General features: G+C 45.6%; 1 protein-coding gene across 2 annotated transcripts in view; it reads right to left on the bottom strand.

Moving 5' to 3' along the window:
* The window catches only part of ENPP3 (ectonucleotide pyrophosphatase/phosphodiesterase 3), a 709442-nt gene that overhangs the window by 582650 nt on the left and 113910 nt on the right, over positions 1 to 12882 (bottom strand). The window contains exon 3 of one of the 2 annotated variants that reach the window (XM_078649216.1): positions 1065 to 1091. In XM_078649216.1, the coding sequence (XP_078505342.1) occupies positions 1065 to 1091 (27 nt within the window). The remainder of the gene's footprint in view (positions 1 to 1064; positions 1092 to 12882) is intronic. The other variant, XM_078649217.1, reaches the window with a different exon arrangement.

Genomic DNA, 12882 nt, shown 5'->3' with positions numbered 1-12882 from the left:
GCAGGCCCCCGAGCCGGGGCCCCGATTACCGCTCCCTGCTGGGGCGGAGCTCCGCTGTCCTCTCCCGGTCGCCGCAGTCGAGCCGGCGGGATTCCCGCGTTCCGCCGCCTCCCACCGCCACGGTCACCTCAGGGTCCCCCCTCCTGCCCGGTTGGGTCGTCTCTGCTGGGACCGCAGGTCCTGAAGCCGGGGCGTGGATTTTGGCTCTCCGGGCGGGGGTGGGGTCTCACCGGGTCTCACCGCCGGCCGTCCTTCACCTCAGGCCGCTCTGCAGGCGGGGGTCGGCGGATCTCCAGAAGGTGCCGGTCCGTCCGACAAGGGCCCGCCGGCCGCACTCGGCGCCAGCAGTCGCCGGGGAAGGAGCCTCCGGGGTCTCGTAGCTCTCGGCTACGCAGGAGCCGCCATCTTGGCTGTCGGTGGTCCGGTCTTCCCGCAGCTCGCGGCGGCCGCCGCAGTAGCTCCACTGGCTCGAGCTTCACAGCGGAGCAGGTCCGAGTTTAGCACTCGGGATCCACCCGAGTTGCGCGGGGATCCCGGGCCTAGGGAAGGATTAATTCAAGGATCGCCGGGCGGAGGGTCGGGAGCCTCGTTAGGCTGCGACCTTCCTCATCGGCTGCTAGCCACGCCCCCCCTTTTGCTGTACATATTAAAAAGGTAAGTTAGTCTTACTATGTACTTGCCTCATTTGGCATAGGGAGTGTAGTAATAACTCAAGGAAGATATTTTGGAACTGGCATTTGGAGTGAACATTAAATATCAACCCTTTGTTAGAAATAAATATTTTTAGAGGTGTTCTGTCAAGAATGGAGAAACATAAAACACTTGATGAAATGTAGGCTTTTTATAAATGTTTACCACTAAATGAGATGTGGTCAGATTAGGTAACATTCCATCAGTGCAATGCAATTTTATACTGACATTTGTAACAGCTGACCAGTACAAAAATGACATCTGCACCAACTGACAAATGAAAACTGTAATTTGTTTCACACGTGTGTGTGGATTTAATACATTTTTTATCAGCAAATCTGCCATTATGTTTGTAAACAACAAAAAAAACTTACCTTGTGGGATGCCATTGCCAACAGCTTCTGTGAAAAAAAGGAGAAAATATTACTTTAATAACTTTTTACACTGTTGCATCTTATGATATAATGTTCAAGAGAATGGAATACATTGACAGTCGCCCACCTATTGATGACCATTTTGTACTGGCTTGAGGACTCCTGGGTCTGACATCATTATTAGGATTCTTGCTAATGACACTTTCTTTTTTATGGTACTTTTGGGTCTCAAACTTTGCATAACTTTGTAACGCCTATCAGCATTCCATACCCCCATGTCTAACGGCCATATCTCAGTCTTCTTGCCAGCTAGGAAGAAGAAACGCCTCAGTTACGGAAGATTTCTATGGACTCTTGAGGACGCTGGTATTTCTAGAATCCTCCTTGCTTTCTCCCTGTCCCTATTGAGACAGTAAATCTTTGAGGAGTACAATTCATGTGGGGGTGGAGACTACCAACAGGCCTCCTGTAGAATCCCCTTCAGTATGAGAGTTGTTGAGGGAAGCAGGACACATCATTCCCTCCAGGAACTCTGAAGGGAAAAACCTTACAAGTTGAAACCAGTTTGGGTAGGTAGGTGAGGGAGGGAGACCCAGGACTTATAAGTATAATGTAATCCATGGCGTAGGTAAGTGGGGTATAGCGATAATGTGGAAGGGGGGAGATAAGTATGAATAAAGGCATGAGAGCCAGGATCCAAGCACTGGTCAGGTATGAGTGCCAAGACTCAAGCACAGATCTTACAAAGATGAATGCGTGCATGAAAGATAGTAACTGATCTTACAACCCAAGGACCTTGCTGAGCTTCATTGTTGAAACAGGAGAATTCTGAAAGCAAGGTGTTGGAGTATGAAAAAGAACGGTAAAGTCCATTTTTTAACTCTTTTTCTTTATCCTGCTTCCCTCCTCGGCATTATTTACAGCACCAGGCTGATCCTTAACTCTTTCTATGAGTAGAGGTACAAGAGAAATAAGGATGAGGCAGATAAGTCTAAAAAACAAAAGCCTTCACAAAAGTTACACCCTCTCATTCCATGCTCCACCAGTATGGAAGAAGCAAGTGCAGATATTTGAAAAATTGGGTGAGACTCACTAACGGGGATGGAAATAAATATTTTCCAGAAGAAGGTACATTTTTATAGGGAAATTGAATAATTTGAGGAAAACTGTAACAACCCAAAGAATAAAATAAATGCAAAGTAGTGGCCAGTTTCTAAAATGTATGTGAGGAAACAAGTAAAGAAAAACACTAATCACAGATGTGACGGATCAAGAAGGCCAATGAGAAAGTCTAAAAACAAGCCAGTCACTTGAAGGAAAGGGTCAGGGCATGTGTCTGACTGCCCAACTCATTTAGACTTATTTCCAAAATCATTTCAGAAAAATCAGAAACAGAAGTCAAGTAGGAGGATGTTCTAGATATCATAAGTCTTCCCACACCGGGGGTGGGATGCTGGGAGTGCTCCAGTGGGAGCACCTGGAAAAGGGGCATCACTGGCTTCTCAGCCAGTATCAGGAGGGCAGGAAAACAACTCTCAGTAGGCACGGTGAATGCAGCATGCGCTGCTGGATTGGGGCAAATGAGTGGGTGGTACCGCAACCGAGGTCCTTGCTGGGTGCATGCAAAAGAGGCAGACTCCACAATGACAGCAACATACATTGTCCCCGGACCAACTTCTAGCTTTGCGCCCTATAGGTTTGTGGCTAGACCTCAGCAATGGAGGACATGTAGTCCAACTATTACATGAGATGAACTGCAAGTTGACAAGCAAAGAAAATTTAAAGAAATCCCCATAATGATGGCTAATTCCTTCCTCTAGCGAGATACAGTGTGGTGGTGAACCTGCAATTCTCCCCCGATTGAGGGAATTCCCAGGACCTCGAGGTAGGGTGATTGTCTCTGTTCCATGGTTAATAAAATGAAACAATTATCCAACATCCATGAGAAAATGAGGAGCTTCAGACAGGGGTCAAATGGTGTAAACCTAAGTGGGCGGATATGAATTCATTGTTTTGATTGGTGGTGCCAAGTGAAGTGAAAAATAAATTGGCAGAGAAGAGCAATTGGCTACCACATGCAGCTTTGAATGAAACAAAAGAGAGGTTGTTGAGCGCATTGATGAAGTAAGGTCCACTCTAAACATATTTGACCAAAATCAATAACGTCAACAGAACACAAGTGAAGCCTGTTTAGACTACCAAGATTGATTACATTAAGGGTTTGGAAAGTTCTAAATTACTACACAGCCGGCAAAACAAGCTCAGGAGGATGTACCTTTTTACTGAGACTTTTGCTGAAAATCCAGGATCAGCCTCTGTACAATTTGTATTTGGTGCCACCCAAAAAGTAAGCTGGATAGGTCACAGTCGGCAAGCATTGGTTGGTGGTACAAGAGAGAAAGAAGGAGTCTAATAAATCCATGCAAAAGCAATCATTTCAGTAGATAGCAAAAGGGAGAGAAGAGAGCACTAGAACTTTAACATGGAAAAGAGTGGTCAAGGCAGAGGAAGAGTGGGATGAAATCAAGGACAAAGTGTGAACAACAAAGTCACTCAAGGGTGATCTTGTCTTAATTTTGGACAACTGGGACAGTGGACAGTGGTGCCAACTGATGTGCCATGAATTCCCTTCTTTACCTCTCTGTAGCATGTCCATTTATGCAGTTGGAATTTCCTATCCTAGGGCTCCCTATCGTTTCACCGATCCTGTATTCTTCACGGCAGGTCCCATCATAAATCAACAAGTTTTCTCCTGGTGCTATTCCTGCTTCTCAGAGTGTATCTTGTTATTTCAGATAATAGATTCAATGTTAGATCCTGCTTGGTGAAAAAACACTCTCTAACACCTGGCATAGCAAGGGTTCCAATGACCCTAATGCAAGGAGGAAAAATGAGCCCCTACCCTCTGTTTGCTATTGAAAGATAGTCACACATGGGGTGAAAAGGACCTCTCACGCCTCTGTGCCCCAGTGCCAGTACACCTGCTGCACCAGTGATAACTACAATTCTGCACCAGAGCATGTGCAAGCAAGATGAACAGCAGCAGGTACAATGCTTGGGAAAGTTACAGTTAGTGGGACCTGAGCAAAAATGTTATTCCACTCATCAGGAAAGTGCCTGTGCACAAGCAGCTTGAGAAACTGCTCTTCTATGTCAGAAAGCATGGAAATCAAAGGCACAACTCTGTGTGTATCTGTAGGAAGATGAGTGCACATCCAGCAAGCTGAAGGATTGCGGTCTTGGCAGTATTGTTTTACCAAGTGTAAATAGGCATTGTATCAGTTCACAGAGCATGTACTCCAAAGGTGGTCAGTGGATATGGTACAGTTCTCCTTGGTTTACCAACCATCCCACTCATCAATTCATATACAGGGTATAAAAACTAGAGGCCATATTATCAAGCAAGGGCGATACATTATCGCCGCTTTTATCGGCAGGAAACTGCCGCTAAAGCGGCGATAATGGGCTTGATAATATGCCCTTGTGAATTTCCATAGAAGCCCAGGTTAACACCAGAACCTGGGCTTCTATGAGAATTCACAAGGGCATATTATCAAGCCCATTATCGCCGCTTTAGCGGCAGTTTCCTGCCGATAAAAGCGGCGATAATGTATCGCCCTTGCTTGATAATATGGCCCTGTGTCTTGCTGCAAACAGAACTTCCAGACCCACTGCAGGATCCAAAAAAAGGACGTTTGCCACCAACTGGGTCAGAGTTAGTACTGGAAAAACAGTGGTGCTCCATTCTTCAATCAGTAAGGCCTCAGAGATACAGCATCTTGAGGGTCTTCTTGCATTCAGTATGGCCAAGAGTGGAAGGCCCCCGGGGCGGCTGTGGAGGGCGCAGCAGGTGGAGAGGTGCTGGAGCCCAGGGGTCCTATTTACAAGCTGTTTTGCTTCCCTCTTGCACCACGCAACGTGATGCAAAAATGTTGCAAACCTTAAGTCAGATTTATGAAGACACACAATGCCACTTTCTGTGGCCGTGAGTGGCTCTATAAATCTGGAATAAGGCTTCACAGGGCAAATTACGGTTTTGCCTTACTCTGCCCTGAGAAGGCTTTCCATGGGCGTTGTGTGGGTGTTCCCTCACAACTCCCAGCTTTTCTAAGCATTCCCAGATTTACCAGAATTGTTAAACCTGGGAATGCAACAAAAAGATACGACTTCACAGGAGAGGTGTAACGAGGAGAAATATCTTTATTTGTCCTCGTTACTTCCTGTTTCTATGTCTGCTTCATTCTGCATACACAATAACACAACAAAAAGGAATAAGTCTCTCGATATTATTTATTTGCAGGAAGGTACCCTTTCCTGCACAAAAATAATCCTGTATGATGTGCAGGCTCCTTTGCATCATGGTGCAAAGGGTGCCTGCGTTGGTGCTAGGCTGACCAAAGGGCACCAGCAGAGAGGCAAAGGCAGGAATGCGCCCTATTGTCTTAAATATGGAACATGTCCGCCCTATCAGCACAGTAAGGTGACTTGCTGCACTGCACTCCGTCACTTTTACGTAAATAGGCCGCCAGATATTTTATAGTGTGAGAGGAGTTAATCCAGGGAGGAGTCACTCAGCACTTCAGAGCAGTGTTTGTTGTGAGGTGGCCTTGAAAAAAGGATGTGCTCCACCACGGCTGAAGGGCCGACTTTAACTGGTGGATGCACACATGAATCCAATCTCCAGGCTGTAGGCCGTGGCAGGCTTCAGTCTGGCAGGCAGACATGGTAGCTTGTACATGGGAGCGGAAACTGCAGGGACAGTGACTCAGTTGTCTGTGATATGCATAACAACATCATCTTTCAAATATAAATCAAGTCATGCAGGGGATGTGGGTGTGTTAAAGGAAGCCCAGTGAGGTGGCAAACTATTATTTCATAAACACGGATCTTGGTTTTCAGAGATTGTTTTTCTTGGCTTGACCAGAGGTTTGGTGGTCCAGCCACCAGGGACCGGTTTCAGTACAAATCCCAGATAGCTCATTCTTAAGGGCGTCATTGTTGCTTCTGCTAATGTTGTTTGATCTTGAACGCTTTGCACTACTACTGCTGAAATGCAGAGGAGATTAGTACACTGGTCATATTGTAATTCAAACAATATGATTGGGATTATTTCCAAATATTACGTCATGCAAAGCAGTTGAACTGGGAAGCAGCAAGGAAAAAAATAAGACAAACAATTGTGCACAGAATCTCTATCAACCAGCTCTGGGGATTACACTGTGAGAACTCACTCAGTGACCCTTGCCTTCCACCCGCAGTCTGGCCCAAAGCATTGTCTTGAGGAAGTCAACCTATCGGGGAGAGGTAGATATACAATGGGATATATGGGGAATATTTGAGGGTGCAGAGGATGTCCGTGAATTCACGTACCTGCATGAAGATTTGGGATTGTCTAATAAATAACCTCTGATAGTGGATTAATTCACTCACATAGGCACTAAAGCCTTCCACCACCCCCACCTCCCAAACTGATTTTTTTTCTGTGTGGTATCATATTAAATTGAAATTCACTGAAAATGTCACCACACAGGCCGCCAAAACAGAATTTGTTTGGAAATTCACCAGCTTCTCCAATATGGCACTGGACCCTTACCGACCTCCATACTTATACAGGGATCTGCAATCCCTCCAGACTGATCCTTCTCTGTAGTGCCACATACTGGCCCAGATTGTCTCTCACCCCCTTCTCCCACCCATTCCGCGAAACTAGAATTCACCCCAAATAACCCCCATTCCTCAAAGGGAAAGTCTCCACACTTGCCCCCCACCCCACTAGTCTAGCAGTCTTCCCAATTCTGTTACCAACCCATCAACACAGTGATGCCCTCTGATTCACTCTGGTTCCTAAGACTCCGTGGGAGGGGGGTCTAACCTAGACAAGAAAGCCTGATTGGCCCTATCATCCCTACTTCTTGCTGTGTTGCCTCGAAGAAGCCCTCGTCCTGGTTATCACACCTGTCATTATGGCTAATTCTAAAACAACTGCTGCTGATCTTTCTGACTGGGGTGAATGTTTGCATTGTTCAGTATTCAGTCCATCATTTGTTCCTTTTGCTTTTGTCGCCCTAAGTGGGGCGGGTATGCACAGATGTGGGTCCGTGCTCACTGCACCACTGGAGTCAAGCTAGCCTGGCTGAAGAGGGTGATACCCCAAAACCGGTCCCAGAATGCTTGTTTCCGGTCCAGGGCTTGGCCGTTCGGGCTCGACTGTTCCCATGAGGTACAGGGTCAAGACTGATTTGCAATTGGCTGGGTCTCAACTGGGGTGGCGTTTTGAGCAAAAGAACAATGGATTATACCCAGATCTTTGTAGCTGGGGGTGAATGTTTGCATTGTTCAGCATTCCAACCATCATTTGTTCCTTTTGCATGAGCGAAAACAACCGTTCAAACCAGCCGTGCCTTGAGGAGATTCACTTTGTATAGCTGCGCTATACCTATACATGTTTCATACCTATATGCCTTTAGTTGTTTACCTTTTTGTTAGCTAATTAATACAATTGCTCATTCGTTTATGAGTTCTATTTGGTCATATCATCACTGACACATTAATTCTCACACATGTACAGTCGATCGCACTTTCATCCATTTATCCACTCATCCATGCATTTGTGTATCCCTGCATTATCTCAATCGCTAACTCGCTCTTCATTCATGCATTGAATCATTTATTAATACATGCATGCAGTCAGTCGTGTCCGCGCCTATGGCTGCATTCTTCCTCCATAGGTGATATAGCCAAGCTGCTGGGACTGCCAATTTCGGGAACGGGGAGTCGGTCCATGTCCCAGGAACGATTCAATAGCTTACGACTCTGGGTACATTTTTTCATCTGCTTGTGTCTAAAAATGTCCAACCTGCTTCTGTGAAGCGCACTGATGCCATCAACCCATTTTGGCACTACATAAAATATCATTTGAACAATTATACATGCTTGGATACATTTATGCATTCAATGATTCATTCGTACATTCCTAGAGGGAATCCTCTGCTGCTGACAGAATATGGGGTGTTAATTCTGGAAAGGTCGTTTCTCGCCAGGACCGACCTGAGCGTCCAGCCGAGGACATGTGAGGAGGCAACTCCTCCTAGCACTACCTACCCTACACCACCAGCATTCAAGCGCCATAGCTCAGGGGGCAAATGTGCCAGTCGCAAAGCTCCATGTGCAATCTGCAGGTCACATACTCTTATAATCCAGTATGTTAGCTCAGGGAGTTAATGCATCTTCTCCCAATTTGACTATGTAAAGTGATGGTCAAGGGTCTCAATCTCAGTTAAATCGCTGTAGAGGAGTGTTAATACACCGGGCATCTGTCTGTTTGTAACCCTGCCATGCCAGCAGTGTGAAAGGCATCACCCTACGGTTATTGGGTTGCCCCAGTTTTCTATGGCGCCTAACACTACTACTGATGTTACAGCAAACAAATGATGGACGGAATGCTGACAATGCAAACATTCTACCCCAGTCAAAAGATCTGGGTTAAATCCATTGTTCTTTTGCCCTCTACGCCACCCCAGTTTGGATCTAGCCATATGCAAATATTTCTTGACCCTGTGCCTAATGGGAACAGTCCAGACCAAACTGTCAGGCCAGGTCCTCCCTGGACCGGAAACAAGCATCGTGGGACCGGTTTCAGGGTATGCCACCCTTCTTCAGCCAGGCTAGCTTAAATTCCAGTGGCACAGTGAGCAAGGGACACACGTCTGGGCATACCCATCGCACTTAGGACAAAAAGTGTTACAGCAAACAAATGATGGACGGAATGCTGGCAATGCAAACATTCTCCCCATTCAAAAGATCTGGGTTAAATCCATCGTTCTTTTGCCCACTACGCCACCCCAGTTTGGACCCACCCATATGCAAATCAGTCTTGACCCTGTGCCTCATGGGAACAGTCCAGACCGAACTGCCAGGCCAGGTCCTCCCTAGACCGGAAACAAGCATCCTAGGACCGGTTTCAGGGTATGTCACCCTTCTTCAGCCAGGCTAGCTTGAATCCAGTGGCACAGTGAGCAAGGGACCCACGTCTGGGCATACCCATCCCACTTGGGACAAAAAGTGTTGCAGCAAACAAATGATGGACGGAATGCTGACAATGCAAACATTCTCCCCCAGTCAAAAGATCTGGGTTAAATACATTGTTCTTTTGCCCACTACGCCACCCCAGTTTGGACCCATCCATATGACCGGAGTCAAGCTATCCTGGCTGAAGAGGGCTGAAAACCAGAAACCGGTCCTAGGATGCTTGTTTCCAGTCCAGGAAGGACCTGGCTTAGCATTTTGGACTGGACTGTTCCCATTGGGCGCAGGGTCAAGACTGATTTGCATATGGCTGGGTCCAAACTGGAATGGAATGGTGAGCAAAAAAACGATTAATTTAGGCCCAGATCTCTGTACAGGGGTGAATGTATGTCATTGTTCTGCATTCTGTCCATCAATTGTTCTTTTTGAAACACTACTGCTTAGGCTCTTATTGGGTACCTCGTGGGGGCAGATAAGCTAGATGGGGCACAGATAGGTCACGTGACTTTCTCTGAAGGCTCATGAGACAAAAACAATACATTCTGGCTCTACGGAAACCAAAGTCTTTGATTATTAGAGGCCGGCCGGTAGCAGACTTGGAAAGGACCATGTGCAAGGTGGATAAACTATGGATAGTCCACCTTTTCTTATTAAATGGATAAAGGAATTATCTACTGGGCAGAAGCAGAAAGCTCTGGTGTGTGTGTGTCTGGAGAGGAGAAACCTGCGAAAGCAACCCACAGCACAACATTGGGGTGAAATACTTTGGAGGTTCAAAGAGATCCATAAAGATGGTATAAAAATGGCATGAGTCTCTTTACACTAGCTAAACAAACTGTTAAGCAACACCGCAAGATGGTACCTATCTTTGCCAATAGTGTTTTAAAACCATTGTGCCACAGCTGGCTCCTTAAATGAATAATGGTGGGTGCAGGGACTTTTACTTAGCTTGAAAGTGGTATCCCCCTGTTCAGTCAGGAGAAACAAGGTCTACTCCCTGACACTCAGATGCATCAGAGACTGTGCATAGGAACAGGGGAGAAGCAGTGGTTATTGAAGTGGGGGCTCCCTCCAGGGTGGGTGGGGGTAGGAGGAGTCCAGTTGATTAAATTCATGCTCCAGATGTTGAATGGCAAGATATAGCCTGCACCTATTTTGTAGATAATATGACATTACAATTAGGTGAGGTATCGTTTTTCATCTGTTTCCATCATTTAACCAAGAGTTATCAATGTATCTTACAATGACACTGTCAACAATAAAATATATAAAGGGTTGTTAAAACAATAAGTTCGCCTACCCTAAGTATTTAAAAAAAGTCCAATTTAAAGTTCTACAGCCTGCAGCCAAGCTTAGGTTTAAGGTAAGAAGAGTGTCAAACAGTTTGTACTACTCAAGTCTAGTGCCAATTTGGTATTCTATGGGAACTCACAAATGCTTACAGGATACACTATGGGCCTAATTACGATGTTGGTCGGAAATCCTCTGACCCATGGTCAGAGGCTTTCCGACCGACATGGTGGGTTTAAACTCCGACCGCCACATTAGGATGACGGCGGTCGAAGTTTAAACCGGTGGAGCAATCCAATTTGGTGACCCAGAACTGCAGCATAATCCCTTAGGGACAGCCTTTCCACTGTACGGGATTAGGATGTTGGAGTCAAGCCAAGGTATGTTGGCCTTTTCGACATGGATTGGCTGTTGGAAACTGACTCTGGGGGCCCCTAGTAGGCCCCCCTTCCCTCCTGGGTCTCTGCATTCAACATGCTTGCAATGTGTGGCAGGCACAATGAGGTGTCTGCCTCAAGGTGCAGGGATGTGTAGAAAACTTTCATTTTTCAATGGGAGCTTGTGCTGCGGGCGATTTCAGCCCTCCGCACAAACTCCCACTGTAGAAGGAAATTTTGTGACCACACCATGTGCGATCTCAACCTAATGGGGTTGTCAGAACCGCTGACCTAAGATTGGGCGGTTCCTGCCCAGAAATGGGGTCGGTCGGAGGCAACTCCGACAGAAATCATAATTAGGCCCTTAGTCTTCCACTTCAAGTAGCTGGGATCAGCTGCGGGGGCAATTTGATGGAACCATGAAAGTTTGTGTCATGGCATTTCTTGTATGGTTTAATTGGAGGAGCTTCATCTAGGTTTAAGTCCATACAGCTGTCATTTTCTGTATTGCCAAAAGGCCTTGCAAGGGAGAAGATTCCTCTTAATATGAATAGGAACTGCAAGAAGCAAACCAAAAACCAAAAGTGTTTGCAAGATGTACAGAGAACTATGTGCAGCAGTGGAGATGAAGTCTCTGGAAGAGCAACCATGGCTGGAATACTTATCAAGTCAAATAGTGCTTTATTCGAGTAATTACTCATAAAAGCAAGACATACACAAAGAGTTAAAATACAATAAAATTTACAGTCAATCACAAAGACAGTGCACTATAGAATCCATAAAACACACTCAGTTAAAAAGTTTCCCATGGTACTTATTTAGCAAGTTAAAAAATGATTATTACATTGATAAAAATAGCAAAGTTGTAAAAACATTAATGGTCTAAAAACAATAATAACAAATTCATGGAGACAGATTTTACAGACAGAGAATAGTTAATTAACTAGCAGTCTCTGTCTGATCGCCCATGCCCATCCAATATATTTTGCAGTGGCAATTGATATCCATGTAAGTGAGCTTGAACATATAATACGCAGGGCAACAGAGCTACAGGTGGTCCCAAGATTCCTGCACATAGGTGCTAACCAGACACGACTTGGAGCACAGTAAGCTTTACAAGAGAACAAAAAATGTCCAAGTGTTTCCTTCCACAGGCCACAGGCTGGGCAGGTGTCACCCCCCTGCTCCCCATTTTGCTGACAGAGTTCTTATGGGGAGGGCTCCAGCTCTCAATTGGAATAGGAGCTTTCTATCTTCCGGCTTGGATATAATATCCCAGTACGACTCCAAAGCGGGATACAGTTTAACCTCAAGAAAACCCGCAGTCATGGACCCAATGCTAGATTTACTCAGGCTCCTACTCGCAACATTTTCCCAGAATATATTTTTTAGAACTGACTTAGTGGGAAATGTTGCACCTGCTGGGTCTAACCATAGCAAGCTTAGCCCAAGCTCAAACAATATTGCTTTCAGTGTTTTGAACCAGCTAATTTTATGAAAACAGTCTGCCTTGATGACATCAATAAAACCTTCAGCATAATGAGAAAGCTCTGGAGTAGTCCAGAGCCTTCGCCAATACAGGATTGGTCGAAGTCTAGCTAGATCCATGATTTGTTTTCTACCAAGATCATATCTTAGAGGCAACAATGGAGTGCTTTTCGGGGTACCAGTGAGTAACCGTAAAAACTTGTTCTCTGAGACTTGTAGAGTACTCAACTTTTCAAACCCCCACATCTCTGCACCATAAAGTGCGGACCCAATTGCCTTCGCTTCATAAACCAGCAATGCTGGCTTGACGGGTTTAGTCAAAGACTTCCTGTGTACTGAACTGATAGCACCAGCTAATTGCTTATGTCGCAGAGTAGCAATATTTATGTGCTGACACCACCTGTTATTATCTGCAATATGAATACCCAAATACGTAAATGAATTTACCACCTCAAGAGTCCGACCACTCATGACGATTTTAGACTTAAAACTACGGTGCGGTTTAAAAATCATGAGTTTCGTTTTGGTCACATTCACCTCTAAACCATGTTCCCCACAAAATTTATCAAAAATGGACAGAGCACGCTGCAAGCCACTGGGGGTTTTGGATAAAATAAGCGTGTCATCCGCAAACATTA

Source organism: Lissotriton helveticus, chromosome 6 (genome assembly GCF_964261635.1).
Source record: "Lissotriton helveticus chromosome 6, aLisHel1.1, whole genome shotgun sequence".
NCBI classification, from domain to species: Eukaryota; Metazoa; Chordata; class Amphibia; order Caudata; family Salamandridae; genus Lissotriton; species Lissotriton helveticus.
This window is presented reverse-complemented; position numbering and strand designations above follow the sequence as displayed.